The 16,331-nt window shown below is 52.2% G+C and overlaps 1 protein-coding gene across 6 annotated transcripts in view; it reads right to left on the bottom strand.

The window, feature by feature from the left end:
• Positions 1-2,453: 2,453 nt before the first annotated feature.
• CRISPLD2 (cysteine rich secretory protein LCCL domain containing 2) overlaps positions 2,454-16,331 on the bottom strand; it is a 68,474-nt gene continuing 54,596 nt past the window's right edge. For 5 of the 6 annotated variants that reach the window (XM_028477472.2, XM_055078881.1, XM_028477473.2 and 2 more), the window contains 2 exons: positions 14,768-14,901; positions 2,454-4,851 (listed from right to left, as the gene is read on the bottom strand). In XM_028477472.2, the coding sequence (XP_028333273.1) occupies positions 4,797-4,851; positions 14,768-14,901 (189 nt within the window). In that variant the 3' untranslated portion in view covers positions 2,454-4,796. Of the gene's footprint in view, positions 4,852-14,162; positions 14,902-16,331 lie in introns of those variants that run through there. The other variant, XM_055078884.1, reaches the window with a different exon arrangement.

Genomic DNA, 16,331 nt, shown 5'->3' with positions numbered 1-16,331 from the left:
AGGCCACTGATGCTCAGAGAGGTTGAGCGACTTGCCCGGCGTCACACAGCTGGTGAAGAGCTGATGTGGGAGTCAAACTCCGGCATGTCTGCGTCCTAGCTCTTAACTCTTACACCACATGACCCCTTCATGGCCCCCGGTCAGCCTCTCTTTACTCTAAACCTTCCTGTTCTAACACGATTCCTCGTGATAAAATGGGCACGTGACCCATCAGTGATGCAAGGGATTTAGAAACAAGTCTGCTGGGTGATCCCGGGAAAGATTTTCTTCCCTGAGAAAAGAGAGAATACCGTAAAAAGGAGGACCCCCCCCCTCACCCCTTCGTCCCGTCTCAGACTCAGTGTGGGGCCAGTTTGCGGCCGGTGGCCGTCCTGACCACAGAGGACGGGGCGAGGTTTGCAGGGATGCTAACCAGGTGTCCCGACATCTCGGAGCTGCTGTCCCCGAGTCACCTCCCTCCTGACTTCTCACGTAAGATATCTGAACGTTTTTCTGAGCAATGATTCTGCAACTGAGCCAGCAGCAGAATCCCCGAGGGCTTGTTAACTCCCAGAGGGCTGACTCACTGGGTTTAGGCTGGGGCCTGAGAATCTGTCTTTCTGACAAGTCCCGGGGCTGCCAGATGGGCTCTGTGTTATCTGCAGCCCCAAAGCATGCCAACCAGTACACAGAGTTGCCATGATTAGTCAAGCACCTTTCAGCCTACAGCTCCCCTGTAATCTCTGCACTGCAGTGAGGAGGCTGTGAGAAACTCCCATTTCCTAGATGAGCAGCCTGAGGTCCAAAGAGGCAAGAGTGACTTGTCTGAGGTCCCTCGATTGGTAAGAGGTGGGGCAACCCAGGGACTCCCAAGTCCGTGCTCTGTCCCTGTGTCACCTCGTGCCGGAGCCCCCTCTGTCGGGGGTTCCCAAGCAGTGTGGTGCTGGCAGTCACCCCGCTAACAGCACTCCTGCAGACCTTTGCTGCGTCTCAGACGGATTCTGCGAGAAGGAAGGGCCAGCTCCCTCCTCAGCTGCCAGTACATCGTTTGTATGTTGGAGGTCTGGGGACCAGAAGTTTGGGGCCCAGGACTGTGGCATCCTGGGAGCTCAGAAGAACTTCCAGAAACAGGAGAAAGAGGCACAGCAAGGAAGGCTGCAGATCCTGTGGGAGGAAAGCGGGAAGGAAGGCTCCCAGTGCCCTGGGGTTGCTGTCAGTGGGGTTGCGGAGGGCACTTCTACAGCCTTGACAATGCTTTCGTCAGAAACCAGTACTTCCCAAACATCAGTCACTATTACCCCATCTTCGTGGGTTCTGCGGCCCACCTACACACCTTGCTTATGTGATATTTTAAAATCAACATTTAAAAAGCCTTAGATATACTTATTAAAAAGGAAAGCTGGGAATCCCACGGTGGTCTAGTGGTTAGGACTCCATACTTCCACCGCAGGGGGCACGGGCTCGATCCCTGGTTGGGGAACTAAGATCCAGCATGCCACATGCGCAGCCAAAAAATTTAAAAAACTTAAAAAAAAAAAAAAGGAAAGCTAACCCCGCCATCAATGAAAATGAGAAGCACTTGTTATAAATAGAAGGCCCATGAAAGAAAAGGCAGAGGGTGGATGGAGGGAAGAAAAAGTCAGCCAAGAGCTCCCCAAATCGCTTGTAGGTGACAGCGTTTGGAACACAAGGGTACACACGACTCAACTGGACCAAAAGGGCCTGATGCCTGGGAAGAAGGTGACTGTTAAGTACTGAATTGGGTTCCCCCCTACCCCAAATGCATATGTTGAAGCCTTAACGCCTGATATGACCGTATTTGGAGATGGAGCCTTTTAAGGAGATAATTAAAGTTAAATGGAGTCGACAGGATAAGGCCCTGATCCTACAGGACCCGTGTCTTTATAAGACGAGGAAGAGACACCAGGGATGCTCGAAAAAAGAAGAGGACACAGTGAGAAGGTGGCCATCTGCAAGCCAAGGAGAGAGGCCTCAGGAGAAAGCAGCCCTGCGGCCCCTTGATCTTGGGACTGCCAGCCTCTGGAAGGGTGAGGAAATAAATCTCTGTGGTGTGAGCTCCCCCGCCTGCGGTGCTTTGTCACGGCGGCCCAAGCTGACTAAGACAGTGCTGGCATGAGGCTCAGCCTGTCGTACTCACCACGCAGAGTGTGATTTGGAGGTCGGCCGTCTCAGCGCCACCAGGAGCCCGTGGAAACCGCAGCCCCTCAGGCCCCAGCCCAGACCTGCCGGACCCGGAACCTGCGTTTCAATAAGCCCCGCCCCCCGCCCCCACGTGATTCACGCACATCGCAGGTGAAAATACTGCAACAATGAGCATCTGGACGCCCAGTGCGCCACGTGCCTGGGAGGAGTGGCGTAGAAGAAAGTGACGAGCCTGCAAGGAGGTTTTCATTGTTTCATTCCACAAACTGCTGAGATGTGTCCGTAAAAGATACGTCCCAGAAACGTTTTAGAAATCAAACCAGTTTTATTGAAACGACAGCAACGTGGTCCCTGTTCATGCGAAGCACACACAACATTTACAATAAACTTTTGTACATAGGAAGTAGTAAAATACATCATTTTTCATAGAAAAAAGCACACACGTTAAGCTGCGGGCTGAGTGAGCCTACAGACAGTATGAAAAATCAGAACACGATGGGGAACAAATCAGAAGGAAACCAAAACTTTTCATTTTGGGGGGCCCAGTAACACTGTTGGCCGGAGTTATCATGTTTTTATGGGTGAAGTGCTGAAGGCACGATGGCCCTTTAAACACGCTAAATTAGAAGGGGGTCCCTGATTACAAGGTCTTATACTTTGTAGCACTGTGTCCATTTCCGGAAGATAAATGGTTCCAGTTTCAAAATGTTTGTGAAGGTGAAAAAGACAGCAAGGTCTGGGTCTGGGCGAGGAGTTTCTAGCCCATTAGACGGGCCGGTTAATGAGGCATTCAGGAACTCGGGAATTTTATTTCAAAATGAGAGCGTCCACTCACATGGGACGTTTCAGATTCTCCCTCCGGCAGGATGCTTCAAAAGCAAACCTACTGAAATTCCCCGGGACCGTCACTAATTCTAAAAACCCAAGCTTGCAGTCTGGACGTGGCCACAGACACAAAAGCCTGGTGACAAGCGAAAGTCCGACAGCATAATACCTAGCATCCAGAGGGTTCCAAGGACTCAGATCTTTGGCAGGAACTAGATGCGGTATCTGACAGTCTGACCACATTCTTCCACACTGGCATCTGGAGTCGAACAGTCAGTACTTATGAATTACAACAAGCCCGCAATGCACAAAGCAGAAACACAGTCCTGCTAATTTCAGCTCTGTCAAGCTAAGAGTTTCATTACTTTTACAAACTCCTTCGGCGTGGGGGGAGGGGAAGCTATTTACCTTCTGTTTCTTCACTAATCAGGGTTGCCCTGAAACCACATACCAACTTGGTTCCCCAGGTGGAGTTCCTTGTCCAGACTATCTTAGGGTTTGTTTGTTCGTTTTAAACTTTCTGCTAGTTCTTTTGCCTTCGAAACATTCTGACGGAGAGTGAAATCAACTCTGAAATCAGCATTCACGAAAGTGATCTACTGGCCAGCCTGGTGGAGGAGGGTGGAATTTTACCTTCTGCAAAGAAATGCTATTTACAAAAGGGCATTTTATTTCACTGTGGGTTTTGGGTCTAGGCTGACGAAGAAGTTTTGTACAGCGATGGCAGCCAGAGAGCACCGCACTCCTCGGAGCCTCAGGAACATTTGGCAAGAAGTGTTCTTCAAAAATAGGAAGAGAAATCCTTCCAGGGTGTTACCATCTCTTGTTGTTATGCCGCAAGACGGTTTCATAACTGCAGGCTGTCCCTCTCCCCAGAGCTGCTAACCTCGGCGAGGAATGTACTGAGGAATGAAACCATTCCTCTCGTTGCTAAAAAATAGGTCATCCGACGGATGGGAAGTCTGCACAATTCAGTGCCATTTTTTAAAGGCAGCAACAAAACAGCCCTTCTTTGGCTGTTCTTAGACATCTCAGTGGAACCCACAGAGACAAGTAGTTGGAAAGAAAAAAGTGGGCTTCAAACAGAATTGTTTGCCAAGCAAAGACCCTGGTGGGAGACACAGAAACCAGTCTGGGCAGGGTGTGAGCCACAGCAGGGAGGGGATCAAGAAAGGGTCCTGGTTCATTAGTCCTCAGTGAGACCAAAGGTCACGGCAGCAAATACATGGGCCACGTGGACGAAGGGAAGGACCAAGACAAGATACATCTCTGGAGTTACGGCTGAACTCGAAGTAAACCAGCACTGCTGTGTATAGAACCAGCCCGCACGGAGCAGGACGGGAACAGGACAGGTGCCAGGGCAGAGTCCCCTTGTTCCGGCCCATTTGTCTGACCAGCAAACATGAAACCCATTTTTCTCCATTGGTAGGGACGGCCTGTGTTTTTTAATGTTTTAAATAGCTACCTTCTACTGCATCCCTGAAACTCCCCCCTGAGCGTTCTCAGCACGCCCCTTCCCACACCCCTGGATGCCTCGCAGCGCCAGCTCCAGATCCCCTGGAGTCCTCTCTCCATCCACAAAAGAACCCCTCCCAGGGGGAGACCCCCGGGCCTCGGCAGGATGGTCACCGGCTGTCTGCTCAGGACCCCAAGGATGCTCCCCTGTGTAGAGCTGAGACCAAGGCACGGCGGATGGGACACAACGCCAATCGAAGGAAGTTTCCTGACTCTCCATATCCCCGGCCCACCCCCCAAGTGTCAAAATAAAAATCAAAAGCGAACCCCCGAAGCCCTCTTGAAGACGCCCCCTTCTCCCCGACCCCGCAAGCTCACTGCCTGACGGCAAAGATCCGGAAGGCCTTTCCGTCTCGAGGGGTCCTCAAGCTGAAAAAGAAGGGAGAGCACATGTTACCGAAAGATCTGCAGGGATGGAGCGGGGAGTCAGGGGAACTGGGTGTCCCCAAGTCCGCGCGGTGGAAGAAGCATGGCCGAGGGACACTTCGCGAAGCTGTTGGGAGGAGGGCGTGCCCCAGCCGGGAGCGGCTGGCAAAGCCCTTTGCCTCTGCAGACGCGCCTGGATCGCAACTGAGCTCAGGGTTGTTGGAATTTGCTGGCCCCCGTCTGCCTGAACTGAACCCAGCCTCCAAGACTTCTGCCCGGTTTTTGCTACCACCTGTCAACCCAGAGAGTGGCCACCTGCTTGACCGATGGATGGGATGGCATTATAACAATAAGGCATGTGCTCCTGTTACTAAAATGGGCGCACCGATCCGACTGGGCTCAGATATTGTGCAAAGGATTTTCTATACGCCTTTACCTCCTTCCGACGAAGAGCCATCAGTATCCCTATTTTGCAGGCAAAGGAGAAATTAAGTTTCTGCAAGGTCACACAGCCAGTAAAAACCACCCTCTCAAGATAGGAGCTAAATCCTTTAGCTAACTGAACGCCTTTAAAAAACAACAACAACAACAAAATAAAAAATAAAAAAAATAAAAAACAACAAACAAACAAACAAAAACTTCATTAAGATACAACGTGCCACGAAATTCACACTTCTGAAGTGTACAATTCAATGATCTTTAGTGATTTGGGGGGGCGGGGCTTGTGCAATCATCTCCATACTCCAGTTGTGGAGTGACCCCGGCTGCCCTGCTCTGTTTCTCGAAAGCTCAGATTCCAGGGCCCTCCTCAGGCCTCTGGGCTACAGGATTTCCCTGGATCCTCTGCCCAAATGACTAGCCTGGGAGAATCAGCCGGAGCTACGAGGCACTCAGCTGTTGCACGTGGTGGGTAAGCCACACTGGGGGCCATTGCCAGGGTTTGTGAGGCTGACTCACTACCAGCAATTCTACAGACGGGGCAGTGGGTGCCTCCACGCACAGGGCCCCCCGACGACCCAGGGACAAGGGGCCACTCAGGCTGTCGTCCAGGCGGGTACCCTAAGGTTCCTGGATGTCCTGCCCAGTCCTACCAAGCATCCCCATTGAACAACCGGCCCACCCGGAAGGCTCGAGCAGGCCCCGCTGAACCGGGTGTGAATTTCTCAACACATCACACAGCTGGCCGACTAGGTATCATGTGACACCAGCTGTGGTCCCTTCCACTGCTTCAGGCAAGGCGGGGGCGGGGGGGGGGGATCCCTATTGTTCAAGCTTCAAACATTTACTGAGCTCTAGTTCTGCTAGGAAAGTTGCCAGTTGTGTGTGTCTGATGAAAAACAAGTGTGATCGGATAAATTATAAAAGAATCTCCTTTTCTAAATCTTGCCCTCTGACTCTTTTTAGCCTAGTTTGTGGCTCCCACAGGTATACGAAAAGGAATGTAAATTGGCACAGCATTTCTGGACAATTTTCACAAAAGGTACCGGATGAATTTTCTAAAAGATATCGAACAATTTTCGTAGCGGGCATTAAAAATCCTACAAGCAGTTCTGAACAAATAGCTGAACTCAGCGTTTTGTCTGTCATTCAGCCAGTGTTTACTGAAGACCTACTAGGTACAGGCATCCAGTTGGGTGTCAGGGACACAGGGTTAACCAGACCAATGGGATTCTTGCCTTCATGGAGCTTACACAGTCTGGGGGGTGGGAGATCAACAGCTAAATATGTGTGAGAAATACAATAATTTCAGACAGCGGTGGGTCCTGGGAGGAAAACAGCACACAGGGTGACGGGATCAGATTAGATCAGGGAGGAGGGCTACTGGAGACCCAACAGCAGGAGGACGCTTCCTCGGGCAGGTGGCATTTGTACGTAGGTCTGAACGACGTGCGGGCCCAGCCATGGGAGGTATAGGAGCTGGGAAGGTCCGGGGTTGGATACCGGCAGGTGCAAAGGCCCTGAGGCGAGATCGTGGTATCCAGGAACAGAGAGAAGGCTAGGGACAGGCACTGCTGTGACGAGGAGGTGATGCACCAGGAGGGTGGAGAAGCGGCTGGAGTGGTGGTAGGTGTGGACTGCCCGGGAAGGGGAGAGGATTTTATTCTCAGCCCTAGGGGGCAGGGTATCAACAGGAGAGAGACACACTGCGCGTCCCAGAAAGAATTCGATTTGGTAGCTGTGGCTACTCTGACAAAAGCAAGTTACCTAGGGCTTCCCTGGTGGCGCAGTGGTTGAGAGTCCGCCTGCCGATGCAGGGGACACGGGTTCGTGCCCCGGTCCGGGAGGATCCCACGTGCCGCGGAGCGGCTGGGCCCGTGAGCCGTGGCCGCTGAGCCTGCGCGTCCGGAGCCTGTGCTCCGCAACGGGAGAGGCCGCAGCCTGCCGATGCAGGGGACACGGGTTCGTGCCCCGGTCCGGGAGGATCCCACGTGCCGCGGAGCGGCTGGGCCCGTGAGCCACGGCCGCTGAGCCTGCGCGTCCGGAGCCTGTGCTCCGCAACGGGAGAGGCCGCAACAGAGGGAGGCCCGCGTACCGCAATAAAAAAAAAAAAAAAGTAAGTTACCTAAGAAAAGTGTGGGGAAAGCACACGGGCTTGTGCAAAGATGTACTTTGCTGTGTTGTTTACAAGAGCGAAAGAAAAAAAGGAAACAACCCAGATGTCAGTCAGCTGGGTAAAGAAACGATGGTCTGGCCACAGAATGGAATAGCGTGGAGCCACAGAAATGACGGCGTGGCTATGTCAGGCATTGGAAATGTCGGAAAGACACTCACAACCTGTTGCCGATTGAAAAAAATACAATAAACAGAATGATGCAGAGCCTGATCCCTTTTTTTTTTCTTTTTTTTTTTTTGCGGTACGCGGGCCTCTCACTGTTGCGGCCTCTCCCGTTGTTCTTTTTTTTTTTTTGCGGTACGCGGGCCTCTCACTGCTGTGGCCTCTCCCGTTGCGGAGCGCAGGCTCCGGACGCGCAGGCCCAGCGGCCACGGCTCACGGGCCCAGCCGCTCCGCGGCACGTGGGATCCTCCCGGACCGGGGCGCGAACCCGGTTCCCCTGCATCGGCAGGCGGACTCCCAACCACTGTGCCACCAGGGAAGCCCCTGATCCCTTTTTATTGTAGAAACAAAAACCAAAAACAAAACAAACACATAAGAAATAAACTGTTAGTGTGTAAACAGAAAAAATCTGGAAGGGAACATACAAGAATATTTACAGTGGGTGTTTCTGGCTATGGGGTTTTCCATGATAGTAATTTCTTTTCTCTTTTTTTAAATAAAAAAAATGTTTTGGCCACACCGCGCGGCACGCGGGATCTTAGTTCCCCAACCGCGGATCGAACCCGCGTCCCCTGCAGTGAAAGCACCGAGTCTTAACCACTGGACCGCCAGGGAAGTCCCATGATAGTAATTTCTTAATATTATTTTCACTATTTCTTGAAGTTTCTCTAATCTTATTATGAAAAGTAGGGGGGGAAAAGGAAGGAAGGAAGGGAGAAGGAGAGAAAGGAGAAGAAGGAAAGAGAGAGAGAGGAAGAGAGATGGAGGGAGAGAGGCATGGAGGAAGGAAGGGCAGGATGGATGGAAGGGAGAGAAAACCAGCACAAAAATCTCCGCGCAGAACTGGGAAAGAACCTCAGCTGGACTGAGACGCTTCTGGGGCATCCCCTTGGGCTGACTTAGCGCCCGAAGCTCGCTGACCTACTGGATGAGCTGGGATGGGTGCTCTGGGAAAGGTCGAGTGTCTGCAGCCTCGGGCGGGGTCACCAGCCCAGCCCCGGGGAGCGATTCCAGGCTTCTGATGGCCACTCACCCTGCCCTCGGCTCCAGTGCTCCGCTCTCCGTGCCAGCGGCTGTACCCAGCACACACACCACCACACCCCAGACGCCGCCTCCATCCTTTAAGTAATCTTATCCCGTCCATGCCTCGCAGCCCCACACGAGATCTCTAGGGTTCCTGCCACTTACAGAGAGGGAAGCAAGGCTCTGAGAGGGGGTGTGATTTGCCCCAAATCCAACACCTGTTCCAGGTACAGCTGGGAGGTGGACGCAGGTCTGTCGATGCTCTGGGCCCCTTTCCTAACCCTTATCCTAAATGGGTGGGCTGTGGCCACGCCATCCCTGAGGACCACACTGGCCAACCCCACATCGCAGCAGGGGGACTCAGAGGCTGGGAGCCCCTCGGAGGCAGGAGGTCGCAGGTCCTCCAGGAGCCGCAAGCATAAGGCTGCATCCTGGAGGCTCACTCCTGCCGGTGAAAATTACTCAGGCGGGAATTGATCGGCGTGTGGCAGCGCACAACACAGACTGGATTAAAGAGAGACGCCAGCCAGCCATCTGTCCTGGAAGGGACGGAGGGGTCATCCACCAGTTGGCCGCTGACCCCATGGAGTCATGGAACCCAGCAATAAAAGCATGGCAGAGGATTGCTCTTCTGGCTTTTAAATGTGCAATATCTTGTTTATTATTAATAGCACTTATATGTATACCTGTACATATTTGTATTTATATATGTGTGTGTGTTATACATATATATACAATTTTTCTTTTTAAGATTCTAACCCTATTCTCCCACAGTCTCACCCTCTACTGATCTTCCAGGAAAATTCAAGAGTCAGACACAGTTTCAGATCTTATCTGTTGGACCTTGGGCTGGTTAACCTATTTCTCTGAGTCTCAGTTCCCACATATGTAAACAGGGTCCATAAAAGTACCCCCTCCTCAGGGACCCTGTAGGAAGTGAATGAGCTTATCCAGGGAAAGCATCTGAGTCAGAGCCTCGCATTTAGCAGGCGCTCAAAGCCATGGGCCACGGATGCCGTCACCCTGCTAGGTTTAAGCCTCACTCTCCCATCAGGAGAATGGTGGGTACATGCACGGCAATGAACAAATTATCCACACAAAAGCCCAAACCCCAAGGAATCATCAAACCTCTTCATCTTATTTCATGAAATATGAAACATTTTTTAGAGAAAAAAATTTCAGAGCAGGGTATATACACAGTCTCCATTTTCATTTTTATGTGTGTTGCCCAGGGGGAAAAAAAGGCCTGGAAGAGCTATAAATAAGCAGTTAACAGAGGTTAATAGGGTGCCTGCAGGAACTCTTTTTTTTCTAATCCCTAGACATATTATTTAAATAATAAGTATGTATTTCTTTCCTAATAAATATTTTTAGGGTTACAAACAAGTATACCTTAGGACTGCAAGGCTCACCCCAACCCCTTCTGGGAAAGGCCTGTGCCCCAAGGTCAACGACTTGTCTGCGGTGAGGAGTCATGTGAGCTGGTTACAAGCATGGGTGCTGGAGCAGGCGTCCTGGGTTCAAGTCCTGGCTCTGCTGCTTGTTGGCTGAGTGACCTTGGGCAAGTCGCTTTACCTCTCTGTGCCTCCCTTTCCTTACTGATAAACTGTGGTCCCCACCTCATGGGTCTGTTGGGAGCACGAGATGAGCTAATGTGTGTACAGATCTTAGAGCGCTGGGAAGCGGGTACAGGGAGGGAGGAAGACGGCAGAGGAAACCAGTCCAGCCTTGGTCCAGCCAGCTTGGGGGAGAGTGCTGAGCTCATTCGATCTGGAAATAACGGCTCAATGGTTTCTGCTTCCCAGAGTTTCTGGACACGTCGAGAGATTTTCAGGCGCCCAACCCTCGAGACTCCCGGAGCTCACAGTGGCTACCGAGTGCTTGAAATGCAACTTGCCCAAACTGAGACGTGCTCTGTGTGCACAGTACCCAGTAGGTCTCCCAGCTCTTATGAATAAAGGAGAGTGCAAGTTTCTCATCAATACTTCTTCTGTTCATACGTATTGAAGATAATATTTTTGATACACTGGATTAAATGAAATATACTCTAAATTCTCCCTTCTGTTTCTTTTTACTGTGATTACTAGAAACTTTAAAATCCCATATGTGGCTCACGGTACGTGTCTGGGACATGCCGCAGTAAACAGAGGCCCCTGAGGATGAAGATTTTTGTCTCTTCTGTCCCTGCCATGGCTCCAGCCCCAAGGACAGTGCCCAGCACACAGGAGCTGCCCCATAAATGCTAGTTCAGTGAGTCTACTATTTAGATAAAGGTCCATCCACATATATACCATCAACCTCTGTAAATAGGTTATATCTGTTAAAACCAAGTGACCAGGGATGTTATCTGTCATTGTGTGGTATATTTCCCAACCTCATTGTACAATCTGTCTTAAAAAATGGTCCTGGTCTCAGAAAAAGTCCTGAACTGATATTCATCCAAATGTCCAGCATCTAAAGCTCTTCCATACCCCTTTTCCTTCCCTTCCTTCACGGGCTCGGGCGTGAGAGAGGAAGCGCCTGTCCTCTTACATTATCCCAATTCTGCATGGTCATCTTTCAAAACTTTCAGGAAATTCTCTTCTAAAAACAGCCAATTGCTAAACCAAAGCCACTCTGAAGCAGAAACAACTTTTGGCCCATGTCCTGAGAATTCTGTATAGGAGGTTTTGTTTGTTTGTTTGATAGATTGAAGGATTCCCTAAATTTAGAACGCAGCTTGCTGTGAACGGGTTGCTATATGTCCAGTGTCCACATCTCCCTTGGGACTGCTGTGACCACTCCAGGGTCCCAGCAGACACTGGGGACAGAGCTACCCTCCGGCCCCAGGCCGGGTTCCCAGAGTTCCTAATGGGAACAGGCTCTGGGGACATTTCTCAGCCCTCGTCTCTACGCAGAGGGCCACTGAGGTCCCATCTAAACAAGGGGAGGATGGGGCATGGCCCTGCCTGGGGCATCCAGATGTCTCTGCAGGAGCCACGTCACCAGGGAGGCACCCCCAGATAGTAAGATGGGGCCCCGCTTGGTGTACTCAGCTCTCTGGTACCTCCCTCCGTAGCCATGATGCCTGTGCCCTGCTACTGACGTTGTTATTTCTGCATGGTCTGTCCCCCAACTAGATGATAAGCCCCACCAGGGCAGAGATCAGCCTGTGTGTTCCCTGCTAGGTCCCAGTGCCCGGGACATCGTAAGGGCTCACCATGCATATGCCACCTGATGGGTGAGTGCAAGTGGAAAGGATGGATGCCAGGACGAAAAAATAATTCCTGTAGGATGCTTTGGCCCTTGTCCAGAAGATAATCCACGTAGGCTATTTCCTACCATCCAGTTACTTGCCCCTACGTGAAAAGAACCATAGCGTCTTGAGGTCTGCAACAGGCCTTAGAGGTTATGTCATAGCGACGAGGCCAGCGGATCTATCAGGCACTTACTCAGAGCCACTGGGTGAGTGCTTTGCACGTACTGTCTCATTTAATCCTCAGAGTAGCCACTGACAGAGGAGGGACCGAGGCGTGGGGAGACTGCCTGCCCAAGGACACCAGCTGGTGAGCAGTGCAGCGGGGTCGCAAATGCCATCAGACCCCGCGTGCCCTCCTGGCCTGGCCTCTTCCCTCTGTACGTGCAGGGCGGACCCTACCATCCTGGTGCCCACGGATCCCAGCACCGGTCCAGGCCACCCTGAATACACAGTAAATCAATGACTCTTCATCACAAACTGTCAGAATCGTGGACAGCGCCGACTGTGTGCCGGGGTCGTGGTCACCCCTGCATCACCCTCACAGCAGCGGCCCTCCCCCTCCAGCGGGCATCGGGACCCCCGGAGGGCAGATCCACGCAGACTGCCCAGCCCGCTCCCCGAGTGTCTGTCTGAGGTGGGCCGTAGAATGTGCTTTTCTAGCAAGTTCCCCATTGATCTGGATGCTGCTGGTCTGGGGAGCCACTTGGAGACCCACCGTTTTACCACCACCCCAGGGGGTACGTGCTATCATTTTCCCCTCTAAAGCTTGGGAAACTCACCCAGACATCACCACAGATTTCAGCACGCAGGACCTACTCGGGGGAAAGGGTTCGAGAAGGAAGGGAAGCAGAATCTCCACTCGCTACAACTTTTCTGAGTAGTGCGGCGGCCATCAGCCGCCTTGGGGCCCGGGAGAGGCTGCCTGGGTGAAGATACAGTCGGCCTTCCGTATCCGCAGGCTCTGCATCCGTGCACGCACGATTCGATCACCCGCGGCCGTGGAGTCCGTGGACGTAGACGGCCTCCTGTACTCTGACACTGCATATAAGGACCTGAGCATCCGCAGACTGGGGTATCTTTGGGGGATCCTGGAACCAAGGCCCCGCGGATACCAAGGGGCCACTATACTTATAATGACAGCGCAATTTGGGCGGGTCCTTTGGGCAGAGAGAACTACAGGTGGCGGGGGGGTTAACAGTGGGGAAGAAGACACTTTGGGGGAGCCCCTCTCAGTCCCTAATCCTCCCCAGACACCCACCTGCGCCCCAGCCCTGGCAGGGGGATGGCGGCTGCTGGGGTCTGCTCTCTCTAAGGTGGGAATAGAAAACAAAGCCCAGCCTACCAGCTTCTCACCAAGACAGTTTCTCTTAAAGGGGCACAAAGAGCTCAAGAGATGGGTGTCCTGGGATTTCTTTCCAGCCTGGCCAGGAAATTCCACCTAATCAGCTGCTTCATTTCCCTCCCATTAAATCAATGGAATTTCCCTTCATTACGCTTTTCCCAAACAGAGGGTGCAAACTTCGCTTTTCCCAAACAGAGGGTGCAAACTTCGAAGGAGAAAATGCAGAAGCTCTTAACTCCAGCTCTTCCGGGCTGATGGCTGTGACCGTGCAGCTCCCTCCCCACCCTGGGATTCTGCGTCACTTGATTCTGCAGGGTCTTCCCATTACAGCACCATCCTGAGGCTCAAAGCGCCCCAGGAGCCTGGGAGGGCGGGGACAGCCGAGAAGTTCCCTGGAGCCGTGAAAGCCCAGGCTTCAAGTGTTGATTTTACACTCCTTTTCTAAAGCGGTCCCTCAAATATAAAATCTTCAGCGTTCCCCTCTGGTATCGGTTGAATTGTGGCCCCCCAAGTTTATCGGTTGACGTCCTAGTCCCCGGTACCCTCAGGATATGACTGTGCTTGGGGGACAGGGACTTCAAAGAGGTGATTAAATTAAAATGCAGTCATTAGCGTGGGCCCCAATCCAACGTGACTGGTGTCCTGGCAAGAAGAGCTGGGGGGGGGTGGGGCTTCCCCGGTGGAGCAGCGGTTAAGAATCCGCCTGCCAATGCAGGGGACACGGGTTCGGGCCCTGGTCCGGGAAGATCCCACATGCCGCGGAGCAGCTAAGCCCGTGCGCCACAACTACTGAGCCTGCGCTCTAGAGCCCGCGTGCCACAACTACTGAGCCTGCGTGCCACAACTACTGAGCCCGTGTGCCACAACTACTGAAGCCCACGCGCCTAGAGCCCGTGCTCCGCAACAAGAGAAGCCGCAGCCATAAATAAATAAATAAATTAATTAATTAATTTGTTTTTTTTTTTTTTAAAAGAAGAGCTAGGCAACATTTCCATCAAGCCTCCCAACAGCCCCCTGAAGTGGAGACTATGGTTATCCCCATGCCACAGGCGAGAAAATGGAGGCTCCGGGGGCCTGCTCAAGGTCACAAAGCTGGTAAGAAGCAGAGCCTACATCTGTTGCCCTCCAGACTCGGCTCTTATTTATGTAACGAAATGCAACTACATTCTGATGTAGCTATGCACAACCATTGTGTGACTGTAATTTGACCCCACTGTTTTGTTGGGGACGTGGGCGGGGGACGCACACACATGTATAGAAAAAGGACCCTTTTTTGGGACACGCCCCCAAAATCTCAGCAACTCTCCCAGGTGAGAGGTAATGGATGGTTGTTTTCCTTTGGGCTTATCTGATGCCTCTAAATTGTCTACAAAACATGTGCTGGTCATAGAAAAAAGTTCTTACTGTGAAAAAAGAAAAGAAGGGAAAAGAGGACAGGCTTGTCCTGGGTGTTCTGATACTTTAAAGGGCACTGTCTTTGGCCCTCCTCCAACGCCCCTCACTGGCCTTGGGTGTCGAGGGTCCGAGGACGCAGCCCTACCTTTCAGACTGGACTCCGTTCCTGAGAGAGCCCACGTAGATCTTCTTTTTATCAACGGGCATCACGTCCACGTAACCCCCGCTCTTGTTCCTGATGACTCCTGCATGCACGGCGGTCTTACAGATGCTTGAAGTCTGAAAGCCCAGGAAGAGCTGTGATCAGTGTCAAGGTCAGGTGCTCGGGTGAAGAAGCCCTGCTGGGGTCAACCGTTACTTGGCCTCCTGGCTGGTGGCCAGGGAACCCCTAGGAAGTAACCACGGCCGAGGAAGTAACCATGGCTACCTTGATTCCTCAGTGGTCTCTCCAGGGAGACCTGGCCTCATCCATCCGTTCATTCATTTGTTCATTTTATCAACAAATATTTTCTGAGCACCTACTATGTGCCGGGCACTGTACTGGATATAGGAGGATTCAGCGGGGAACAAAATAAAGACTCTGCCTTCATGGAGTCAAGGGAGACAGACAAACAAATACACAAACAAGGGACTCAGGCTATGAAGAAAACAAAACCAGATCATGAGATAAAATGACTGGTGGAGGGGGCTCTTTTAGAACGGTTAACAAGGGAAGACTGCTCTTGACGTGACATTTGAGCTGAGATCAGAGTGACAACATGGGAGCCAGCCACAGCCATGGGAATATCTCTGGGCAGAGCATCCCAGGCAGAGGAAGCAGCTCGTGCAAAGGCCCTGGGGTGGGAATGAACTTGTCATGTCCAAAGTACAGAAGGAGGGACAGGGTGGCTGGAATACAGTGAGTGTGGCAGGAGGGGAAGAGGTGAGAAGGGACCAGTCACGCGGGTCTGTGAGGGCCACGGGGTGGGGTCTGGGTTCATTCCAGGGGCCAAAGGAGCCACTGGATTTCAAGCAAGGGTAGGATGCGTTGTTTTCTAAAGTCATCAAATCATCTAATTCCTGGGTAACAAAATCGTCGAGTTAAACTTTCATTAGGGTCTTAACGTATCCGATAGAAAAATGGTCCCCAGGTTGGATTGCCTGAGAGTAACTAATCAACATTTCCCAAAGTTGGGGAAATTCATTCGGGGTGGGATGGCTGGTGCCTGCAAAAGATGCAGGCTCCTGGGCCTCACCCTGACCTACTGGCTCAGAACCTCCCCAGGTGAGGGCCAGGTGATTCTGACACCCACTCAAGGTTAAGAACCAGGTGGGTGGCACCCTCCTGCCTCTTCCACGGTCATTGCATCTGGCCCGTGCTGGAACCTGACACTGGCCTTGGCAGTGAGTCCCCACCCTCACTGCAGCGCAGAGCCACCTGCAGCACCTTTATGTGACGATGATGCCCAGGTGCCCGCCCCTCCCGCCCCTCCCACCCCCAGATTCAACTGCTCTGGGGTGAAGCCCGAGACTGAGTATTTTAAACACTTGCTGGGTGATTGTCAGGTGCAGCTGGGGCTGCAGACATGAGTGGGCTAATCCATCGGTGGGGTGAACAGCCTCCTTCACGGTAAGTGGAGCTATCGTCGACTCAGAGCTTATTAAGTACCAGCCTGGGCTGCCTTTTGTTTGCCATCTCACTTAATCTTCCAATGCCATGGGTGACTGCT

Source organism: Physeter macrocephalus, chromosome 17 (genome assembly GCF_002837175.3).
Source record: "Physeter macrocephalus isolate SW-GA chromosome 17, ASM283717v5, whole genome shotgun sequence".
NCBI classification, from domain to species: domain Eukaryota; kingdom Metazoa; phylum Chordata; class Mammalia; order Artiodactyla; family Physeteridae; genus Physeter; species Physeter macrocephalus.
This window is presented reverse-complemented; position numbering and strand designations above follow the sequence as displayed.